Source organism: Carcharodon carcharias (assembly GCF_017639515.1).
Source record: "Carcharodon carcharias isolate sCarCar2 chromosome 37 unlocalized genomic scaffold, sCarCar2.pri SUPER_37_unloc_1, whole genome shotgun sequence".
Classification (NCBI taxonomy): domain Eukaryota; kingdom Metazoa; phylum Chordata; class Chondrichthyes; order Lamniformes; family Lamnidae; genus Carcharodon; species Carcharodon carcharias.
This window is the reverse complement of record NW_024470758.1, coordinates 5,310,478-5,334,481: the sequence shown is the minus strand read 5'-3', so window position 1 is coordinate 5,334,481 and position 24,004 is coordinate 5,310,478. Positions and strand designations below refer to the sequence as shown.

General features: G+C 42.8%; 4 protein-coding genes, 1 long non-coding RNA gene and 1 other non-coding gene across 6 annotated transcripts; 2 read left to right on the top strand and 4 right to left on the bottom strand.

Annotated features, from left to right (window-relative positions):
- Positions 1-2,544: 2,544 nt before the first annotated feature.
- LOC121274579 lies at positions 2,545-22,641 on the bottom strand. Its single transcript, XR_005942274.1, has 3 exons — positions 22,527-22,641; positions 14,155-14,231; positions 2,545-3,242 (listed from the first exon to the last, which is right to left on the bottom strand). It is a non-coding gene; the product is annotated as an uncharacterized LOC121274579 (long non-coding RNA).
- On the bottom strand, positions 4,782-4,852 carry trnag-ucc. Its single transcript has one exon. It is a non-coding gene; the product is annotated as a tRNA-Gly (tRNA).
- On the top strand, positions 6,019-6,434 carry LOC121274568 (histone H4). The gene has a single exon (XM_041181906.1). The coding sequence runs from the start codon at positions 6,043-6,045 to the stop codon at positions 6,352-6,354; it is 312 nt and encodes a 103-aa protein (XP_041037840.1). The 5' UTR covers positions 6,019-6,042; the 3' UTR covers positions 6,355-6,434.
- On the bottom strand, positions 6,981-7,434 carry LOC121274535 (histone H2A-like). The gene has a single exon (XM_041181875.1). The coding sequence runs from the start codon at positions 7,416-7,418 to the stop codon at positions 7,026-7,028; it is 393 nt and encodes a 130-aa protein (XP_041037809.1). The 5' UTR covers positions 7,419-7,434; the 3' UTR covers positions 6,981-7,025.
- Positions 8,557-8,966, bottom strand: LOC121274559 (late histone H2B.L4-like). Its single transcript, XM_041181899.1, has one exon. The coding sequence runs from the start codon at positions 8,944-8,946 to the stop codon at positions 8,572-8,574; it is 375 nt and encodes a 124-aa protein (XP_041037833.1). The 5' UTR covers positions 8,947-8,966; the 3' UTR covers positions 8,557-8,571.
- Positions 22,642-22,828: 187 nt separating the features above from the next.
- Positions 22,829-23,383, top strand: LOC121274524 (histone H2B). Its single transcript, XM_041181864.1, has one exon. It carries the CDS (start codon positions 22,876-22,878, stop codon positions 23,251-23,253), a length of 378 nt encoding a protein of 125 aa, XP_041037798.1. The 5' UTR covers positions 22,829-22,875; the 3' UTR covers positions 23,254-23,383.
- The last annotated feature ends 621 nt before the right edge of the window (positions 23,384-24,004 follow it).

Sequence of the window (24,004 nt, the reverse complement as noted above, 5' to 3'; positions counted from 1 at the left end):
TCTGCATTGCTCTCTCTGGAAAACTATGTGAGTGCGGGATTCATTATGTATTCATCAGTCTCTGGAGGTGTGTGTGAGTGTATGATTCACTCTGCATTGCTCTGTCTCTGGTACACTATGTGTGTGTGTGGGATTCATTATATATCTGTGAGTCTCTGAAGCACTTTGAAAATCGGTATTCATTCTACCAAGAATATGCTTCATTGGGCCATTTGGACACATTGGTACATTATTGCTAACGATCTTCAATCCAGTTTACTTTATGTAAGATTACCTGTTTATCCATGAAATCTATTCCCTCTCCTATGCTTATCTTGCTTTCCCTAAAATACAGCTGTGCTAATCGTCTTGACTGCTCAATATGACAGCCAATTCTAAATTCTACCGACTCAGTGGGAAAACAAGGTAATATCGAATTCTCTTTGAATTGATTGTTGACACCTTTATGTCCACCCTATCACGTCCCATCACTAATTCCTCATATTGAGCTGTTTCTGCAACACACACAGTTAATGTCATTGTATCAAAATCCTGGAACTTCCTCCCTCACAGCATTTTGGGTCTACCTACACCACAGGGACTGCAGCGGTCCAAGAAGGCAGCTCATCACCACCTTCTCAAGGTCACTTAGGAATGGCCAATAAATGCTGGCCGAGCCAGCGAATCTCATATCCATTGAATTAATAAAAAAATGTTCCGCTCTGTTGCACTTCTCAGCTCTGGCCAGTAGATGTCAGCACACTCAGAGCGACAGAACAGACATGAACCGTTCACATTTTATTGCACGGCGAAGGGAGGTGTTTGGAATTACTAACGGTGGAGATGACATTTCATAATATTTTCTTATATCAAACAGTAGTTACAATGTTGTGCTGAAATCGTCAGACCGTTGTTTTGTATTTGAGAGTGAGATACATTTTCCTCTGCCCTTTTCTGGCCCATTTTGTGAACGTGGGATTTATTCTCTATGTCACTCACTGGTACTGTGTGAAACTGAGAGATATTATGAACCTGTCAGTCTTGGTTACTGTATGTGAGTGTGGAGAAGTTGTCAGCAGAACTACCAGTGTGTTTGGATTTATTCTGTCACAGTCACTCTCTTGTACATTATATTTGTGTTATATTCCATTCCTATCTTTCATTTTCTGATACTGAGAGAGGTGGGTTACATTCTGAAACTGTCAGTGGAACTGTATGTGTGGAAGAATTTTGCTCTGTCGGTCACCTTCTGCTACTGAAAGTGAGTGCTGCAGTCATTCTGTGTCTGTCATTCTCTGGTACAATATACCTGTGTCATATTAAGAAGGCACATTGCATTTTCTGGTACTGTATGAGCGTCGGGATACTTTTTAAAGTAGAACTGTAGGTGTGCAAGTGTTTTGTTCTCAATCACTTTCTGGTAATGCAAATGAGTTTGGGACTCATTCTGAATCTCGTAATGGTGTGTGTGTGTGTGTGTTTAATCCTATCAGCCAGTACTACTGTATGTCAACGTGGAAATCATTCTGAATTTGAAGTCTTTGGTGCTCTTTTTTAATTCATTCATGGGGTGTTAGCTTCGCTGGCTAGGACAGCAGTTATTGTCCATCCTTAGTTGCCCTTGAGAAGGTGGTGGTGAGCTACCTTCTTGGACCATTGCATTGCATGTGGTGTAGGCACATCCCCAGTACTATTCGGAAGGGAGTTCCAGGAATTTGACCCAGTGACAGTGAAGGAACAGCAATATATTTCCAAGTCAGGATTTTGAGTGTAGTATCCACTCTGTATCTGTTACGTACATGTCAGACTCTCGTAATGTGTGTGAGCGTAAGATTCATTACAGATCTGTCAATGACACTCTGTGTCTGTGATATTGTAAAGTAAGTGTGTTTCTTTCATTACTTGGTTCTGTTTCTGTGCATGAGATTCATTCTGTATCTGTCAGTGGGATTAATTTTACATCTGTCCATCTTTGGTATTATTAAAAATCGTTGGATTCAATTGGAATTTTCCAATCTTCGGTATTGTATCTGAAAGTAGAATTTATATTGTGTGTTGTTCCATTTGTATCCATTAGCATCTGTTACTCTGTGTGATTCTTGGACTCTTTCTCAATTTCTCAGTGGTACAATTGGTGTGTCATATTTCTTTAGTATCACACAGATTCAGCCATTGTGAGTGAGTGCAGTGAACAGCCCGTATCTTTCAGCATCTGGCACTGAAAACGTGCTTGAGAATTATTCTCTGCTTCTGTGAGTGTGGGATTCGTTATATAACCTTGAGTCTCTAGGACTAATTATAAGTTTGGATTCATTCAACATACATTTCCAGCCGAACAACAGGCCACTGAAATGGTAGGTTTAAAGCAAACAATGTGTGTCAGCTTTGGCTGAGTATTAAATCTCTGTCACTGTGAACACAATTGTGAAAGATAATGTATCCTTCAATCTGATCCTGGATTGGTCTGCAAGTGTAACTCCAGCTTGTACAAAACAATTTGATATGTGACATTCAGTCTGATTCTGAGTCAGAATTTCCACACAAATGCAAAATGGAGCTCAGTCCTGAATTGGTAAAGTATCTTTAATTTGACACTGTGTGAGGATTGAGAATTAGCATGTAGTTTATAGCTCAATTCATATCCATCAAATTAATATTGTATCTCAGTTTCATAATCAGGGTGAGTTTTAACTAGAGTCTGAGTTTGTATCTCAGGTTATACTCACTTTCAGAATATCTCAAACTGATAATGTAATTGAGATTTGGATTTGCATCTAATGTATGTGTCAGGACACAATGTGGGAATTAATACTGCAATTTATAAACTAATGATGTGTGTAAATATTGCACCGGTGCTTAACATGAATCTCAGTGTACATTATTAAGGTTAAGACTGGAAACTTGAAACTGGAAACATGCATCAGTTTTATTTGACATTTAGTTTGTAGCTGAGGCTGTAATATTGTGGGATTGACCTGGTGAAAATTGGATCATGCGTGAGAATTTGGACTACCCGTCTGTGGTACTGAGTCGAGGTAACATTGGAACAACATCTATCTCTCCTGCACTGTTTGATTGATGGATGGAAAGTGTGACTCTGGAACTATTTCTGCTGTCTGAGACTGTGAAATTGATGACCTGTCTGTGTCTCTGCGCTCTGTCAGTGATAATGTACGGACTGTGTCGGAGGAGCTGGCGGGAATCTTCATTCGAGCTTGGCTGGAGGAAACACCACGTTTATTCTGGTTCCTTCCATTATTTGCCTGTTGGGAAAATATATATTTTAGGACTCAAGTACAGGTGAGGTAGAAGATACAGATTCCATCAGTTTAACCTGTATAAATAATCATTATGAATGGTTTGAGAGGTTTTAGCTAGCCTCTAGCTGATTGGTCAGTCCATTCTCTACCCAAATCTTCAACCAATCGGAGAGCCAGGTAACAGGAATTGGAAGTGCCGATTGGTTTATATTTTCAAATTCGAAAAGCCCGCCAATTTGTCGGGGTAAAAAGTTATGAACGCCTTAATTTCCAGGCAACAATTTTAATCTCACACTTTAGGAGCTGTAATATTGCATTTTGCATCACAGAATCCTGGCGGTATTTTAGGAACAGATTAAGTTTGTCATTTTTTTATCTGTAACCGGTGGTAACAAAGCAGCGATTTAAAACAGAGCCAATCTCAGCTCACTGGAAACGCAATAACATAGGTTACCAACCGACTCCTTCACACAGGCTTCACCGGGACAGAGAGAAACGGCTGGTTTCTGACCCTCTCCCCTGAAAGCGGCCGGGAATGTTACAATCGGAAGTGCGGAGCGCTCCAGCAGCCACACGCTCAGCATAGCTGCTCTTTCTCAGGAGCCTGTGAACACGGCCCGCGGGGAGCTGCAGTCCAGCCCGGGAGGAGCGAGACTTGGCTTTGGCTTTGGCCTGGGCTTTCCCGCCGGTCTTTCTACAATCTTACACACACTTACACCACGAATGAAGAATTCCTCCCGCACTCACCCTTCCCCGATCTTCTGGGGAATGCAGTCGGCCACTTCTGAAAGGTCAGTGTTCGGAATCTCATTGGGTGGCTTTTGTAGCCAATCAGAGAGCAGCTTATTTCACCAACCAACAAACATCAAAAAGAAAAAAGATAAAATACTGCGGATGCTGGAAATCTAGACAAAAATAAAAATACATGGATAACCTCAGCAGGTCTGACAGCATCTGCGGAGGGGAATACAGAGTGTTCTGATGAAGAGTCATACGGACTCGAAACGTCAACTGTATTCCCCTCCGCAGATGCTGTCAGACCTGCTGAGTTTTTCCAAGGTCAAAAAGAAAATGGGCCGCAGATTGACGGAGCCAAACTGGCAGAGCTGAAACAGGTTTACACATTGAACATTAGCGTCAATTTATTTGAGTGTGGCTGAAAAAAGAGACATGTCAAAGCTTTTCCTTCTGCACTCAACAGGACACTCCCAAGAAAACCAATATAAGGGGAAGACAACAATTTATACTGATAGAGAATATACTTCAGGGTGGAAAGTGACGGTCTCAGGCCTGGTCATGAGCTTGTGTGATACACAGCGCGAAATGATCTGATCAGGGTAGCCATTACCCTGCAGGATGCCTTTGATGAGCCCGATTTCAGCATCAAGCTTGCATGGTGAACAAATGGCTCGGGTCCTTTTCACAAGGTTGCCGATAAGACCAATCTTACAGAGCGTGGAACTGTAAAATTCCCAACGCATATTTTAACCAGTGTTGAGAATTATGGTCTGACCACGGATTAGGCTGAAAATAAATCACTACTGCGATGGCCGGGAATCGAACCCGGTCAACTGCTTGGAAGGCAGCTATACTCACCACTATACCACCATCGCACACTTCTTTAAATTACAGTCAGCCTTTATAGTACCGCGAAACACACTATATCTTTGGCATCTTGTGTCTGAATGATAAACTGTTTGGAATAATTCTCACCATATTTATGTTGTTTCACACTCATTTAAAATGTCCCCAAAGAAGTTACCTCTTTGCACGTCTCACGTTCAGCCAGCAGACGGCACCAATCCACAATAAATTGGCTCCTGCTGTTTCTGTGGACACATCGAGACAGGAAAAGGTCTGTTGCTGCCCGGGGAACGGGCCGTGAAAGAGACAAAGATAGTGACCAACTACAACGGCTCCATGTAGATATCCACAAAGTACCGAACAATAAAAAAAATGCAACTTATCCTGGAAGCGATGATGAAGTTCTGTCTGAAATAACTAGACCAACACCTCGCTTAAAATAATTGATTTGCTATCACAAATTCAATACCAACGTTTTAAATTTCAGCCGGTATTCATTTCCAGTTCTTAGACAGACACTTTCACTGACCGGTTCAATCTTTGCAAAACTTTTCGAATTCCCGCTGAATAAACTAAATTACAGGCCCGTAATCCGATTTTATCTTGTTCTTAGTCCCATTCACTTGTTACACATGCAGACTAACTGGTTTAGAGGCTGGTCTGTTTGTGACCTTAGTTCTCCTTCTCTGCCTGCTCCTCATACCTCTTGACTGCCTTGTAGATTACAAATCTCTCAAACTCAACCTTGGCCAAACCCCGCGTCACAACTCAAACCCAAACACATTATATTCTCCAATTCAGCTGGAAGAGGTGTTAGTAAAAGTCTCAATGCTTCTGGGAGGGGAGTTGTGTGTTAATGGAATAGAAGCTGTCCTAGAAATGGAAGCAGACTGTTTGGTTGTAGAAGCGACTGGAATTAGGCGGGATATTGCTGACAGATCTGGATTTAAAAGATCCGGGTTTCGAACTATAGATAAACAAGATGTTCCATTGAGTAAGATTTGTTTCGAGCGCCCTGTTCACTATTGTTGCCCAGAATTCGAAAACAAATCAGTTCGAACAGGCAGGAGGTGGAGCCGCTTTTCTGTCTGTCACTCAGTCTCCTCCCCGCCCCTCATTCTCTGTCCATTTCTCAGTCAGGTCAGGGCGGGTTATATAAAAGAGGAACGTGAAGGAGGTCGTGTCTCATATTCTGCAGCGATCTGCGTGAAGAATCATCATGTCTGGCAGAGGGAAAGGAGGCAAAGGACTTGGCAAAGGCGGAGCAAAGCGGCATCGCAAAGTGCTTCGTGATAATATCCAGGGCATCACCAAACCAGCAATCCGCCGCCTGGCTCGCCGTGGCGGTGTCAAGCGGATCTCGGGTTTGATCTATGAGGAGACTCGCGGGGTGCTGAAGGTTTTCCTGGAGAATGTGATCAGGGATGCGGTTACCTACACTGAACACGCCAAGCGCAAGACGGTCACTGCCATGGATGTGGTGTACGCTCTGAAACGCCAGGGCCGCACTCTCTATGGATTCGGCGGCTGAACAACTCGACCCTTTCTACCGAACACACAACAAAGGCTCTTTTAAGAGCCACCCAAAACGTCACATTAAGAGCACTGACCTGGGAACGGGAGAGAGAAATCTGAAGCTAACTGCTTGAAAAGCAGCTTTAGCATGATTTCATTCTTCTTCTGTCATTAGTTAATTTATTAAGGTTGTTGATGGCTTAAGTGGGGAGTGGAGCGGTGTATTAACTCCCCAGACTCCACTCTCCTACTCCAACAAAGTGGAAGAACGACTCACCCCATTTTCTCTTCAACATCTATTGAACCGTGACATTAATGAAACCCATACAGTGCATTTTTGTCAGACCCGGAACTGTCGTTATTCACGGTGATTTCACCCATCAGTAAAAGCTTTCTATCTACCTCGGTTAATGAATGCGAATTGAAACCGGGTTGAAAGGCATGTAGAGCGAAAATGACTTTTCTCAGCTTCGCTGCAAAACACACCAGTATGAAACCTAGTATTTTTAATGAAAATGCTGGAAAATTTCAGTTCTGGCAGCACCTGTGTGGAGAGCGAATTATCGCTTCGAATCGGCATGACGCTTCTTCAGAGACAGAATGAAATGAGTTCAGTTAAGTAGCCCTTTCAAACTCTGAGTGGCTCTGAAAAGAGCCTTTGGGTTATTAGATTAAAGAATGGCCGCTTCACTTGGTCTTCGAGCCCGCAGCGGCGCTGGTTTTCTTGGGCAGCAGCACGGCCTGGATATTAGGCAGCACCCCGCCCTGAGCGATGGTCACCCCTCCCAGCAGCTTGTTGAGCTCCTCGTCGTTGCGGACGGCCAGCTGCAGGTGTCTGGGGATGATGCGGGTCTTCTTGTTGTCCCGGGCCGCGTTACCGGCCAGCTCGAGGATTTCAGCCGTCAGATACTCCAGCACAGCAGCCAGATAGACCGGGGCTCCGGCACCCACACGCTCAGCATAGTTGCCCTTTCTCAGGAGCCTGTGAACACGGCCCACCGGGAACTGCAGTCCAGCCCGGGAGGAGCGAGACTTGGCCTTGGACCGAACTTTTCCGCCGGTCTTTCCTCTTCCAGACATTTCCACAATCTCACAAACACTTTCACAGAGAATGAGGAAATTCCCTCACATTCGCTTTTCTTATAGCTTCGGAATGAATGGTGCTGCGGGCATTGCTGATTGGTCACTTTGTGCTGCGTCTCAATGTTCATAGCACCAATCAGATATCTACTGAACTCACCAATCCGGAGACTCCACGGAGAGAGGGCGAAAAATGACGGTGCCAAATTCCAACCGATTTTTTTCAAATTTTCAAAGCCCGCCAAATTTGTAAAAAACGGACAGAACATAGTGTTAATTGGAAATATGTAATTCAGTATTTAGTATAGGAATGTTAGATTTACTTAATCTCACTCTCCCTTTCTCTATTTTATAATTCATCTGTATTTGTCTGTTTCTGATTTTCAGTCTGGGTTTATTTGAACCTGAAAACAACCCCAATATAACGGCTCGAAATTTACGCTTTTCGACATCGAAAAGGCGGCCGATAGATTTATAAAACAAGAAATACGTTTCATGTAGAAAGTCTTATGCAGAAAGTGAACTCGGTCTGACGACAAAGTTTTAAAATTACCCGTCCCTGATGGGACTATTTCACATTTTATCCCAAGTTCCAGATTCGCTTTTACAATATGGGATCTATTCGGGGTTAATTTCCACCCTTTAAACTGCCGGCAAAGTCTCATTGATATCGTTCTACAAATGGACGGTATATTGTAGATATTCGTGAGTCAAAAGCGAACATGTCTGGTGTAAATTTGCCAGCGTTGAGACTGAAGGTTCCGACACAACCGGAGCTGATAGGAAATGAACGGATCGATTATTGAGACCAAACTTGACCAGAACTGGAAACTGACGCATTTGCGTTCTATTCTCTCTCTCTCCAAAGCCAGGGAAAAGGGCTGAATATGAACGCGTCTGAGAACAAAGCGCAGAGGGTGAGCGGGCAGACATTCATTTATGGGGCATTATCAGGACCTTACAATTGAGCGAGTGATAAATCTACACTAGTCCGAATGAGGGAAATAGCATGAAAATAACAGAGTTCGAAATGTTCAAATTTAAATTATGACAAAATAAAAATTGAGATGTTATAGCTTTTTCAAAGAGACTGTGGGTGGCTCTTAAAAGAGCCGTTGTGTTGTGAATGTGTTTTTCAGTCCGTTCGGGGGTTTTACTTGGAGCTGGTGTACTTGGTCACCGCCTTTGTCCCTTCCGACACGGCGTGCTTGGCCAGTTCCCCGGGCAGCAGCAGGCGCACGGCGGTCTGGATCTCCCGGGAGCTGATGGTGCTGCGCTTGTTGTAATGGGCCAGGCGGGAAGCCTCACCCGCGATGCGCTCGAAAATATCGCTCACGAACGAGTTCATGATGCTCATGGCCTTGGAGGAGATGCCGGTGTCGGGGTGAACCTGCTTCATCACTTTGTAGATGTAGATGGCATAACTCTCCTTCCTCGACTTTCGCCGCTTCTTGCCGCCCTTCGCTATCGGTTTCTTTAAGGCTTTCTTGCCTCCCTTCTTGGAAGCTGGTTTCTTCTCATCGACCATCGTCACTTTCAGACACAGAAATAAACCAAAAGGGTCATGAGGACTCGAAACGTCAACTCTTTTCTTCTCCGCCGATGCTGCCAGACCTGCTGAGTTTTTCCAGGTAATTTTGTTTTTGTTTTTGTTTTGGATTTCCAGCATCCGCAGTTTTTTTGTTTTTATCACAGAAATAAACCAAAACTCTTCCGAGCGCCGATTAAATAGACAGTATTCCAGATCTATGCTAATGAGGGACTGGAGAACCGTGATTCTGATTGGACATTGTTACGAATTATAACAGCCTATTCTTTTATATTATTCCGATTGGTGTCTATAAATATCCAATCAGATTTCGACTTCTCCACCATTAGCCCATTTACTGCAACCAGGCGAACATTTTATAAGCTTCTCTCCAGCCAGAGTTTCTCCGTGTGTAAAGATATATTGGGAAACGTTGCCTGGCTGTTGGTGCGAGGGACTGTCCGGGAATGCAGGGTTCCTTCTGGTACTCTGACGTTCTGCTAATGTGTGCGACTTACTCACTCGGATACTGTGTGATGTAGGGGGATAGAGTACAGTGGGTGCATTCTGTTCTTGAAGCTGAGGTACAATATGTGTCTGCTGTATCCTGTGCTTGTCAGTTTATGGAACTGGGAATGAAATTCGCTCATGAGTTTTTCAGTTTATGGAACTGGAGATGAGATTCACTCATGAGTTTCTCAGTTTCTGGCGCTGTAAATCAGTGTGGCATTGATTGTATATATTTCAGTCTGTGCTGCTCTCTGAGTGTGCAATTCGCATTCACTTCCCGAACCCGGTCTGTGTTTGAGAATAATGGACATGCCAACATCTGATCTGCAATCAGAGTGTAGAATTCAGTCTGTATCTGTCAGTTTCTGGTATTGAACAGGGATGTGAAAGTCATTGTCAACATCTGGGAATCTTTGAAATATATTCTGCATCTGTTTATCTTCACTGCTGTATGTGAGAGTGGAAGTACTTTGGTTAATTCTGGTACTAACATAGTTAGGACCATACGAACCAGGAGCAGGAGTAAGCCCCTCAGTCACTCGAGCCTGCTCCGTCATTCAATGAGATCATGGCGAAGGGATAGGCAGTGGCAGATATTTAAAGGGATATCTCAGAATTCATGGAATTTTTCGCTCTGATTGGAATGTGTATGTTCTCAGGGGAGGGCCCGCCGTCCATGATTTACTGAGAAAATTAGAGACAGAATCAAAGTTAAAGGAAAAGGGTATAATTATGTATCAGAAGATTGGAAAGAATAAAAAGAACAGCAAGGAAACATATTAATGAGAAGGGAAAAAATAGAGTATGAGAGAAAGCTAGCTAGTAATATAAAGACGGATGGGAGGAATTTCTACAGATATTTAATAAGAAAAGAGTTAACAAAGTGAGCTTTGGTCCTCTGGAAATGCGTCTGCAGAATTGAAAATAGAAAGTAGGGAGATGGCGGATGAATGGAACAGTTATTTTGCTTCGGTCTTCACGATAGACGACACAAGTAATCTCCTGGAAAGAGCTGTAAATCAGGAAATGGAGGAAATTCCTGTCAATCAGGAAGAGGAACTGGGGGAAAATTACCTGGGAAGTGGTATTGAGGAAATTGGAAGAAGTGGCTAGTGAGATAGTTGATGCATTTGTTTTAATTTTCCCAGAATTCCCCAGATTTGGGGAAGTTTCAATTAGATTGAAAAATAGCAAATGTAACTCCTTTATTCAAAAAGGGAGGGAGACAGAAAGCAGAAAACTAGAGTTAGCTGAACATCTGTCATAGGGAAAATGTTAGAAGCTATTATTAAAGATGCTATAGCAGGGCACTTACAAAAAAATCAAGGCAATCAGGCAGAGTCAACATGGTTTTGTGAAAGGAAAATCATGTTTAACCAATTTTTGGAGTTCTTTGAAGGAGTCACATGTGCTGTGGATAAATGGTAACAGATGGATATACTGTACATAAATTTCCAGAAGGCATTTGATAAATCACCACATCAAAGGTTACTGCGGAAAATAAAAGCTCACAGTGTTGGGGCTAACATATTGGCATGGATAGAAGATTAGTGAGCTAACAGGAAGTAGAGAGTTAACAAAAATGGGTCCTTTTCTGGTTAGCAGGATGTGACGAGTGGTGTGCCAGAGGGATCAGTGCTGGGCCCTTAACTTTTTACAATTTATGTAAATTATTTGGATTAAGAGATTGAAGCAATGGCTAATAAATCTGCTGATGACACAAAACTAGGTAGGAAAGTAAATTGTGAAGAGGACATAAGGAGGCTACAAAGGGACATAGATAGATTAAGTGAGTGGGCAAAACTCTGGCAAACAGAGCATAATGTGTGAAATGGTGAGAAATTACATAGCTCTGAGGTTCAGAGGGATTTGGGTGTCCTAGTGCATGAACCGGAAAAGGTTAGTATGCAGGTACAGTAGTTAATTAGGAGAGCGAATAGAATATTGTTTATTGTGACAAGTGACTGTCAGGACCTGCTACTGAGTTTGAATGTGGGATTATCTAGATTATGTTAATATAGTTCTGCAGTCCTGTATGCAAATTTAAGAATCAGTCTGGAGATAGCATTTTTAAATTGTGTGTGTGCTATTTTCTGTGAATTTGTGATTATTTCTGAATTTCAGTGGCACTACATGTTGTGTGTCAGCTTCAGGTACTATGAGTAAGTGTAGTAACTGTCTGAATCTGTCAGTGCCTAGTAATGGACATGTGCTCAATAATGTTTTGGAATCTGTCATTCTGTGCTACTCTTGACAGTGTGAGATTCATTACATAACCCTCATTCTCTTGGACTGTTTACCAGTCTTGATTCATTTTGTGTTGAAATTTCAGTACAGCAATCGGCCACTCCTCTCACTTCCTCCAAATAAAAGGTGTGGCTATGGGTACCCGCATGGGCCCCAGCTATGCCTGTCTCTTTATGGGGTATGTGGAACATTCCTTGTTGCAGTCCTACTTCGGCCCCCTTCCACAACTCTTTCTCCGGTACATCGATGATTACTTCGGTGCCGCTTCATGCTCTCGGCGGGACTTGGAAAAATTTATTAATTTTGCTTCCAATCTCCACCCCTCCATCATTTTCACGTGGTCCATCTCTGACACTTCCCTTCCCTTCCTTGACCTCTCTGTCTCAATCTCTGGTGATAGACTGTCCACCAATATCCATTACAAACCCACCGACTCCCACAGCTATCTCGACTACAGCTCCTCACACCCTGCTTCCTGTAAGGACTCCATCCCATTCTCTCAGTTCCTTCGCCTCCGTCGCATCTGTTCCGATGATGCTACATTCAAAAACAGTTCCTCTGACATGTCCTCCTTCTTCCTTAACCGAGGTTTTCCACCCACGGTCGTTGACAGGGCCCTCAACCGTGTCCGGCCCATCTCCCGCGCATCCGCCCTCACGCCTTCTCCTCCCTCCCAGAAACATGATAGGGTCCCCCTTGTCCTCACTTATCACCCCACCAGCCTCCGCATTCAAATGATCATCCTCCGCCATTTCCGCCAACTCCAGCATGATGCCGCCACCAAACACATCTTCCCTTCACCCCCCTTATCGGCATTCCGTAGGGATAGCTCCCTCCGGGACACCCTGGTCCACTCCTCCATCACCCCCTACTCCTCAACCCCCTCCTATGGCACCACCCCATGCCCATGCAAAAAATGCAACACCTGCCCCTTCACTTCCTCTCTCCTCACCGTCCAAGGACCCATACACTCCTTTCAAGTGAAGCAGCATTTCACTTGCATTTCCCCCAACTTAGTCTACTGCATCCGTTGCTCCCAATGTGGTCTCCTCTACATTGGAGAGACCAAACGTAAACTAAGCGACCGCTTTGCAGAACACTTGCGGTCTGTCCGCAAGAATGACCCAAACCTCCCTGTCGCTTGCCATTTCAACACTCCACCCTGCTCTCTTGCCCACATGTCTGTCCTTGGCTTGCTGCATTGTTCCAGTCAAGCCCAACGCAAACTGGAGGAACAACACCTCATCTTCCGACTAGGGATTTTACAGCCTTCTGGACTGAATATTGAATTCAACAACTTTAGGTCGTAAGCTCCCTCCCCCATCCCCACCCCCTTTCTGTTTCCCCCTTCCCTTTTTTTTTCCAATAAATTATAAAGATTTTCCTTTTCCCACCTATTTCCATTATATAAAAAAAACCCACTAGAGCTATACTTTGAGTGCCCTCCCATCCATTCTTAATTAGCACATTCGTTTAGATAATATCACCAACTTTAATTTTAACACCTATGTGTTCTATTGTACTATTGTCGTTGACATCTTTTGATGATCTGCTTCTATCACTGCTTGTTTGTCCCTACAACCACACCCCCCCACCGCCATTGACATTGTCAGTTCAATCAATAGAATAACTGCAGGTTTGGTCTCATATTAAATCCCATTATGTGTAATTTTTTGATGTGAAACTCCATTGTAATGCAAGTGTAACTCAGTTAAATATTCAAATTAACGCTGTGTCATTCAATCGGTTTCTGAGTGAGAATTTTAAACTTGGCTGTTGAGCTCAGTTTGCACTGTGTTGTAGGAGTTTTTTGGACTGGTATGTGATTTGTATCTCATTCTGTACCAATCAATTTGATATGTATCATTTACTTTAATAATGTGGGTGAGTTTCAAACTGGAATCTGAGGTTGTATCTTTCAGTTCTACCTGGTAGTAATGTAATTGCAGATAAGATTGATTCCCTAATCAGTGCTGTCACCCCACCTCCTCTTTATCCTTTTCTATCTTTTTCTGAACACTGTATTTCTGAATATTCAGCACCCAGTTCTTGCTCCTTTTAAACCACGTTTCTTTCATTGCCACCACATCATATTCCCGCATTGTCATTTGTCCTTCCAGCTCATCAGTCTTATTTATCACATACATGCATTGTAAACCAGTCTTTGCATTCCTCATAGTGCTTCTTAATCTGCCCATATCTAATATGGCATTGCTTCCTTCTCCAGTATTATCCATCCCTCTCCCTCCCCTCTGTCATTATTCTTTTCTGGTACATCTCTAAGCCGGTGTCCAAAGCCCTGCCAATTTAGATTAAATCTTCACCAACCAGGTAGTGAACCATAAACTAAAATTGAACTTGGCGCCTGTACTTGCAGAGTACAATGGATCAGAACTCCACCAAGTCAGCCTCTTGGCCACCTCTGCTCCCTGTGAGTGACACTGTACTTACTGTGTGTGAGGAGCTGACTGCACTTCCCCTTGTGTTGTAGAATCACATCATTTATTCTGCTGCTTTCAAGTATTTGCCTATCGGAAGAAAAAAAGTGTTTATTATAATTTAAGAAGAGGTGAAGTAAAAAATTCAAAGAAACAAAAACAATTATTCAATTAATAATAATTTTGAACAACCGCACAGTCAGTGGTTCAAGAAGGCAGCTCACCACCACCTTCCCAAGGGCAACTCGGGATGGGCAATAAATGCTGGCCCAGCCAGTGAAGCCCACATCCCGTGAATGAATAACAAAAAGATAAGACAAACAGAGTCAGTGTCTGAATCCACTGCAGTCCTGCGGCACTCAGCTGCTGAAAATCAGGGACTTTGTTCCTGTTACAACAATTTCCTGCCATCCAGAAACAATCCACTGCTCCAGGAGTGGGACTGAGTGACGGAGCAGGGACTATTGTGTAGGTCAGATTTCTAATTGCCGCTCCCATGGACTAACCGTACAAGTGAAAGCAAACAGCCGCTGTTTAAAATGTGTCTCTGCATTAGCGGCTGTTTTAAACCATCTTCTTCCACTCACAGGCAGTGCTGGGGAGGGCAGCGCGCATGCGCAGAATGATGCACAAACTCCGGACACAAAAATATTGAAAAATTCCGGCACAGAACGAGGCCATTCGCCCCATCGTGTCGACACCAGCCCCTAAATAATTTGATCCATCCTCACGTCACTTTCCAGCTCTTGCTCCGTGAGTCCTGTAGGTTCCAGCAGCTCAGTGCAGATCCAAGTGTTTGTTAAAGGCAGTGATGCGCTGCCCTCCCCCAGCTCTGCCTGGGACTGGAAGAAGATGGTTTCAAACAGCCTCCAATGGAGAGATCCCGCTCCCGGGGGAAGGGAACAAACAGCAGCCTCCTGGGAGGAGGGAGACAGAATGGCAAGAAGCTGTTATTGAAAAACATTGCTGCTTTCTCTACCCTAAACAACAGTGAATATTCTTGACTTAGTTCCAACTCCCTCGGTTTGTTGATATTGGACAGTGAAGAGTGGGAACAGAGCTGAACAGTCAGGATGTTGGGAGTCAGACAAAGAGCAGCTATTTACAGACACCAGATGAGAACTAACATGAACACATTTATTTGCCAGTGACTGTTTGGTGTCTGTTGAATGGTTAATCCAATGGACACAATGAATGGAAATCCGACCTGAATGAATGTCCCTGTTCCACCGGGCATTCCCATCAGCAGTGCAGGGTTTCGGTTGTACCTGCATCTAACTGACAATTGACAATGTTTGCATTGCTGCAGTTTCTTTGTGGCTGTTCGTTATTATTATGTATTAAGAACCTTTGTATTTTCTCCCTCACCTGTATTTGTTGTAACCCAAGCACTCTTTTCTACTGGGAAATCATTGATGGGACAAGAATAAATGTGATGTTTCTTCCACCCATGTTACAGTGATCAGTGCAGACAGCTCCGCAAACACAGTATTCATGCTCTCACTCAGAGTGCATCAGCTCCACAGTCTCAGACAACAGAACTGGTTCCAGAGGTACATTTTCAAACCAACAATCAAACAGAGCAGGAGAGACAGACATTGTTTCCCTGTCATCCAACTCAGTACCACTGACAGGTAGATACATAAATCACACTCCAATTTCTCACCCACTATCAGATTATCTGTGTGTCAGTTCTACATTGTGCATGAGTTTGCTGTAATTAAATTAAATACCATGATAGAACTGAAAGATAGTATAACCTCAGCTGCAAATTCAGATTCCAGTTTGAAACTCACCTAGACTATTAACCTCAAGGATACAATAACAATTTGATTAGTACAGACTGAGAGAGAGACCACACACCAGTCTGAACACCTCAGAGTAACAAAGTGGCAGATACTGTATTCATTCTCACAGAAAAAAACTTAGCACAACAGGCAAGTTTAAAATTCTCACAGACTGAATGAAAATGTATCAATTTGATTACTACAAAGGGAATTACACTTACACAGCAATGGAGTGTTAGATCGAAGGATACCTGAGCTTTCACAATTGTGTGCGCACAGAAAGGGATTTAACACTAGGTCAAACTCAGAATTATTTTATTAAAACCTACAACATCAATGGCCTGTTTCTGTTCTGAAATTTCAACATGGGCTGAACCTTTACTTGTAAACAGTCTCAGAAACTGAAGGTTATGCAATGAAACTCACACTGGCACAGAGTAACAGAGACTGACTGATTTGGAATGATTATTAACGACATGTCCGGTACCAGACACTGACAGATACATACTAAATACTACAATCAGTCAAAATCCCTGAGCCTGAATAATAGTTCATCTATCTGACACAGATGTAAAGTACCACTGACAGTGAAAGATAGTGACAAACTCACATCAAACACAAACACTCACACAGCCACTCTCTCTCTCACACACACACACACACACACACACACACACACACACACACACGCACTATTAAAGAATGGGAGTTTCAGAATGATTTGCATATTTATATTCAGGACCACTGAACTATATTTTTAAAAAACCTACACTCACACCCTGTGCCATATGCTGACACTTACAGAAAGGATCCTCCATTCACAGTTACATGCATCACCAGTGACTGACAGATACAGCCGGAGTCCTACACATATGGTCGGTACCAGAGGTTGAGTGATACAGAATGATTACACATAGACACACACACACACATGCACACTCACACAGACACACGACCAGAGACTGACAGATAGAAAATGAACTTCCAGTACCAGTGAACAATTTAGGTTGAGTCCCAAAATCTCATTCTGTGCCAGAGCCTGATAGATACAGAAAGAATGCCTTAACAACAGACCAGAGCTTCACAGTTACATAATCAGACCCACACAGACACAAATTACCAAAGACTGGCAATTATATAAGGACAAAACACTCACACACAGTATCACAGAGCAGTAAATACAGAGTGAATTCCACACGCACACATTACAAAGACCAACAGATACAGAATGAATCTCTCACATGTACAGTACCAGAGACTGACAGATACAAATGACACATTCAAATGTAATACTAATAGAAAGGCAAATTGAGAATGAATCACACACTCACATTCAGGTTCATGAATCACAGATACAGATTGAATCACACATCCCGTGCCAGGTGCTGACAGATATACAATTGATCCCACCTTTACATATAGTACCAGAAACTGACTGGTGCAGAATGAAACTGAATCTCACATAGAGCAGAATAGATGGATCTTCAGAAATAGGAACTGGAGTTGGCTATTTGGCCATTCAACTGCTCCGTCATTCATTAAGACTGATCTTCTGCCTTAGCTCCACCTTGCTGCGCTCTCCTTATATCCCTAGGATCCAAAATCTATTGACCTCTGTCATGAACATATTCAATGGCGGAGCTTCCAAATCTCTCTGGGGTCAAGAATTCCAAAGAATCTCAACACTTTCAGTGAAGACATTTCTCCTCATATCATTCCAAAATGGCCAATGCTGTGATCTGAGATGGTGACCACATATTGTAGATTCCGGAGCCAGGAGAACTATTTTCTCAGCATCTACCCTAACAAGCCACTTAAGAGTTTTATATGTTTTGATTAGATCATTAGATCAAAAACTGAGAACTAAAGAACAACTGTCTCTCTTACAGACAGCACCAGAGACTACTCAACAAATCTTGCACAATACCAGACACTGCGAGATACAGTATGATGACCAATAAATGCACTGTGAAAGAGAGTAATACAAAATGAATCCTAGTGCATAGGCTGTGCCAGAGAATTTCAAGTACAGAATGAATCCCACATCACACAAAGCACACTGACTGATAGATATAGGATTAATCTCTCATTCTTCTAAACTCCAGGGAATACACACCGAGTCTACTCAATCTCTCCTCAGAAGAAAACCACTTGCTCCAGGAACCAATCTAATGAACAATTATTGCTCTCCCTCTTGAGCAAGTATGTCCTTCCTTATGGAAGGAGACAAAGTACTACAGGTGTTGCCTCACTAGTGCTCTGTATAATTTTAAGACTGCTTTACTCTTATATTCCAACCCTTTGGAACAAATGTGAACATAACACTGTCTGCTTGCTGTACTTGCAGATTAACTTTCTGTAATTCATGTACAAGGACACCCAGCTGCCTCTGAGTGCAAACGTGCTCCAGTCTCTCACATTCACCAATGTTCTTTATTCCCCCTACAAACTGGGCACATTCATAACACCATATTTTATTCTATCTGCCATGTTCTTGCCAACTCAGACAACCTGTCTATCTGCCTTAGCAGCTTTTTTTGTGTCCTCCTCACAGATTAATTTTCCACCTAATTTTCTATCATCAACAAACTTGAATATGTTCCATTCAGTCCCCATCTAAGTCATCAGTATAGGTTGTAAATAACTGATGACCGTGTATTATCAAGAGTAAGTTAGAACTTACCGATCCAAAAGTTTCCTGTTTATTCCGACACTGTTTCTGTCCATTAACTGATCCTTGATCAATGCTAATATATGATCCTCAATCATGAGTATTAATTTTGTGTAATAAGCTCCTGTGTGGGCCCTTATTAAATCACTGAGTAAAATTACACACCCCTCAGATTGCAAGGCCCTGTGTCACTGAAACAAAAGTAGAACCTTAAATACAGATTAAATAACAAAGAGGACAGACAAACAGTACCTGGTTGTAAGATAATGCATGAATCCCAACATTGTACACAGACTGCAGACTGAACAATGCATTACATAGCACTCCCCAAACCTCAGAGTATCTACAATCTGCATGAAGCTGATCTTACAATCTATCACATTTCCCAGGATGTATGATATACGGACATTCAGAATTGTGTTCGCAGAGATGGAATTCTAATCCAAAACTCTGACATAATATCTGATTAATACCACAGCTATTAACTCCAGTTGAAACACATTTTATATTAAACATAAGTCAGGCTTACACTCATAATATATAGAATAGAATCTCACAATTGTTACAGCAGAGGGAGGCCATTCGGCCCATAGTATCTGTACCAGCTCTCTGCAAGAGCAGCTGAGCTGCTCCCACTGGCATATTCTTCCCCACCGGCCTATTTAATTTTCCTATTGTTCTTTTTTCTATTTCTCTCTTGTCCAACAAGATCAAATTATCTTTCCACGTGGACAAAATTGATTCTCGTTATTGACATTGATCATGTCCATTCAACATTCATCCTTTCCCGAGGTTAATAGTCCCAGCTATTCTAATCCAGTGCTGATTACTGATGAGGTTTCAACTGTAATATGGATAACTCCATATTGGGATTCATTTATCTGCCATCCTCTTCTCCATTATCCCTTATACTCTCTGAGTGAAGGTTTAGTTGTCCTGAGCTGTGTCTGGTACCCATCCCAATTCTCCATCTGAAATATAACTGCTTTCCTTGGATTTACCTTCACAAATGAAGAGGAATCTAGTGTGGTTTGTTTGGTTTCAAACACCACTTTGCAAGTTCACGCTCCTAGCAAGAAGCCTGATCGACTAAGGATATTCAGATTTGTATTCTACCTGATTTCCAGGCATTGGAATTAATTTCCATCCAGATTTCTGCTTTGCACGACCCAGTGGGGAAGCTCCTCACTCACTACACAAGGTCAGGTAATTACAAGTCTAAAGAGCAGTTGATAAGTCTGACACTTTTAAACATTTATGAGTATAAAAACCACTTGATAAGGCTGCAAGATTAAAGAAAAACTGATTGTCAATGGGAAATGAAAATGTGAACCTAACTCTAAATTGGAGCAATTTTCAGGGAGATTCACTTCTGACAAGCATCTCGAGTGTTAGTGATCACTGGTTATTGTAGGAGATGTGAGCTTTTTTTATTTATTCATGGGATATAGGCCCATTCCTAATTGCCCTGGGGTAGGTAGTGGTGAGCTGCCTTCTTGAATTCAACTGAGTGGTTTACTCAGCAATTGTGTATGGCAGTTCAGAATCAACGTCATTGCTGTGCTTGGTCCTAGGATCAAATACAAGCCAGACTAGGTAAGGATGGGGATGATAAAACTACTTTCCTAAAGGTTTGAAGGTGTTAAACATTGCATTTTGAACAATATTCCTGAGATAAATATGACAGATAGATACAGAATTAATCCCAGAGTCACATGCAACATCAAAAACTGAGAACTAATCAACAACTGTCTCTCTTACAGACAGCACCAGAGACTACTCAACAAATCTTGCACAATACCAGACACTGCGAGATACAGTATGATGACCAATAAATGCACTGTGAAAGAGAGTAATACAAAATGAATCCCAGTGCATAGGCTGTGCCAGAGAATTTCAGGTACAGAATGAATCCCACATCACACAAAGCACACTGACTGATAGATATAGGATGAATCTCAAATTGTCACAGAGATGTAGAGATACAGAATGAATCTGACATTCACACAATACCACAGACTGAGAAACACAGAGGAACCTCAGAGCCAAAGGCTGATAGAGACAAAATGAATTCTTCATTTCAGCAAAGTATCAGGCACTGCGCTAGAAAATGGAACCAACGCTTACACAGCGTACCAGAGTTCAACAGAAAGAAAATGGATTGCAAACTTCCACCCAGCACCACTGATTAAAAGAGAATTAAGCACACTCATATTCAGTACAAACCATTGAGACAGATTCCAGATTTGGCAGTCTTTGGTGCTGTATGTGACACTGGGATTAACTGCGTCAAACATTGCAAGAGATGGGGCTACTGAGAATGAATCACATTGAATCAGTGCCGATACAGACTGAACACCACACTGCCATTCAGCAACGGATGTTGACAGGTACATAATTAATCTCACATTCACACACAGTATCAGGCACTGATAGTGAATGAGAAGTTCACAGACTCAGATATAGTAACACAGACTGAAAGATATAGAACCAATAACACACTGACCTACAGTGCCAGAGACTGACAAATACAGAATCTCATTAACATCCAGTTACAGAGACTGACAGGTACAGAATCAATCCAACAATTTCTGTGGCCGAGAGAAACACATACTGATTTAATTCCGCTCTGGCTTATAGTCCCAAGGAAAAAATGAATTTGTTTACATGCAGCAATAACGGACAGAGGCACAATGAGTTGAAGGATGCCAAGTGAAACCAACACTGAGACATGGTCCCATCAAGTCACAGATACAGAATAAATCTGACACTCGCACACTGTACCACGGCCTTCCAAACACACACAGAATCAGAGAGTGAGTAAATCACACACATTACCAGACATGTTTTATATATGCTGATGACTTATGTGCCATTGCCCAAAGCACTGATTTTAACACCGTGGAGAAAACACTTTCTGAGGCCTTGGAGGGACTAACATCCTACTATGAAGAAAACCACCTTCGCACAAACCCATCAAAGATGCAAGTTTGTGCATTCCACCTCAGAAAGTGTGAAGCCAAACGCCAGCTTAAAGTAACCTGGTGTGGAGCAACACTGATGCATTGCGAGCACCCTATCTACTTAGGAGTCACCCTTGACAGATGCCTCACCTTCAAGAACCACATCAAAAAGACAAAGGCAAAAGTGAGCGCACGAAACAACATCCTGAATAAGCTCACTAACACAAAATGGGGAGCAAGCCCGAAAACATTGGGAACCAGTGCACTTGCTCTTTGCTATTCCACTGCCGAATACACCAGCAATGCATGGGAATGATCTACTCATGCTAAGAAGATGGATGCCGTTCTGAATGCAAGCTGCTAACTTATCACAGGTTGTTTAAAACCAACAAACACCAACAGCCTATATATCCTGGCGAATATCGCTCCCCCTGATATAAGAAGACGGTAGCCAGGAAGAAAGAGCGACTCCATCAAACATCAGATGAGAGGCACCCTCTACATGGTCATACACCTACACCCAGCCACCTAATGTCAAGGAAGAGCTTCATGAACAGTGTTGTTCCATTACAATCCATTCCATCTGAAGCCCGCATCGCCTTGTGGAAAGACCGGCTCACCAGTCTCGAACAACCCCCAGTGATGGAAATTCTACCGGATGAAAGCCTTCCCCCAGGAGCTACTTGCAACTGGGCAACCTGCAAGTGCTTTAACAGACTTAGGACTGGTGTAGGTCGTTCAAAGGTGTCACTAAGCAAATGGGGATATACAACCAGCCCGACAACTTGTGAATGTGGAACTGAGCCACAGACTATGCAACATCTCCTGCAATGCCTATCGCTAGAGGAACCCTGCACTGTTGCAGATCTTGCCGAATTCAACAAGACGCAAAAATGTGTCCAGTTCTGGCTGGGCCATGTATAGAGTGTCCGTGGACACGATAAGAAGAAGACCAGACACTCACAGTTCCTGAATGAACCCACATTCCCGTACAGCCCCTCACACCGAAAACCAGGCGACATTTCCCGGTGTATCTTTACACACTGAGAACCTCCGGCTAGAGAGGGTCTTTGTAAAATGTATTTCCTGATTGTAGTAAGGAGGCTTATGATTGGTGGAGAAACCTAAATATGATTGGTCGGTATAGCTATCCAATCAAAAAAATCACAAAATAAGTCCCGTTTTGTTTTAAAAATGTCCAATCAGAATCATTGTTCTCCCATTCCTCATTAGCATATATCTGTCAGACTGTCTATTTAATGAGCGGACGGAAGGGGTTCGGTTTATTTCTGTGTCTGAAATTGAGATTGAAGATGGTTGAAGAGAAGAAGAAACCAGTTGCTAAGAAAGGCGCCAAGAAAGCGGTGAGTAAACCGTCAGGAAAGGGCGGCAAGAAGCGGCGAAGGTCGAGGAAGGAGAGTTACTCCATCTACATCTACAAAGTGATGAAGCAGGTTCACCCCGACACCGGCATCTCCTCCAAGGCCATGAGCATCATGAACTCGTTCGTGAACGATATTTTCGAGCGCATCGCGGGTGAGGCTTCCCGCCTGGCCCATTACAACAAGCGCAGCACCATCAGCTCCCGGGAGATCCAGACCGCCGTGCGCCTGCTGCTGCCCGGGGAACTGGCCAAGCACGCCGTGTCGGAAGGGACAAAGGCGGTGACCAAGTACACCAGCTCCAAGTAAAACCCCACAATGGCCTGAACAACACCGGAAACACAACGGCTCTTTTAAGAGCCACCCACAATCTCTCCGAGAAAGCTATATCATAATTTTTAATTTGTCGTGTTTCTAATTTAAACATTTTCGAACGATGTTTTCTGTTAGTGTTGTTTCCTACTTTCAGGCTAATGTAGATTTATCACTGTTCAATCATTCGCTGTTGTTAATAATGGCCCATAAATTAATGACTGTCCGCTGACCCTCTGTAATTTGTTCTCAGACGCGTTTATATTCGGCCCCTTTCCCTGGCTTTGGAGAGAGAGAGAGAATAGAACGCAAATGCGTCAGTTTCCAGTTCTGGTCAAGTTTGGTCTCAATAATCGATCAGTTCATTTCCTATCAGCCCCGGTTGTGTCGGAACCTTCAGTCTCAACGCTGGCAAATTTACACCAAAAATGTTAACTTTTGACTGTCGAATATCTACAATATACCGTCCGTTTACAGAACTATGTAAATGAGACTTTCTGCCGGCTGGTTAAAGGGTTTCATAAAGGATCGAAATTAACCCCGAATGGATTCCGGATTCTATAAGCGAATCTGGAACTTGGGATAAAATGTGAAATAGTCCCATCAAGGATGGATCTTTTTAAAACTTTGTCGTCAGATCGTGTTAACTATTAATGGGAATTTCTATCTGAACACTTTTTTGTTTTATAAATATATCGTCCGTCTTCGATGTCGATAAAAAGCAAGTTTGGATTCCTTAAACTTGGCG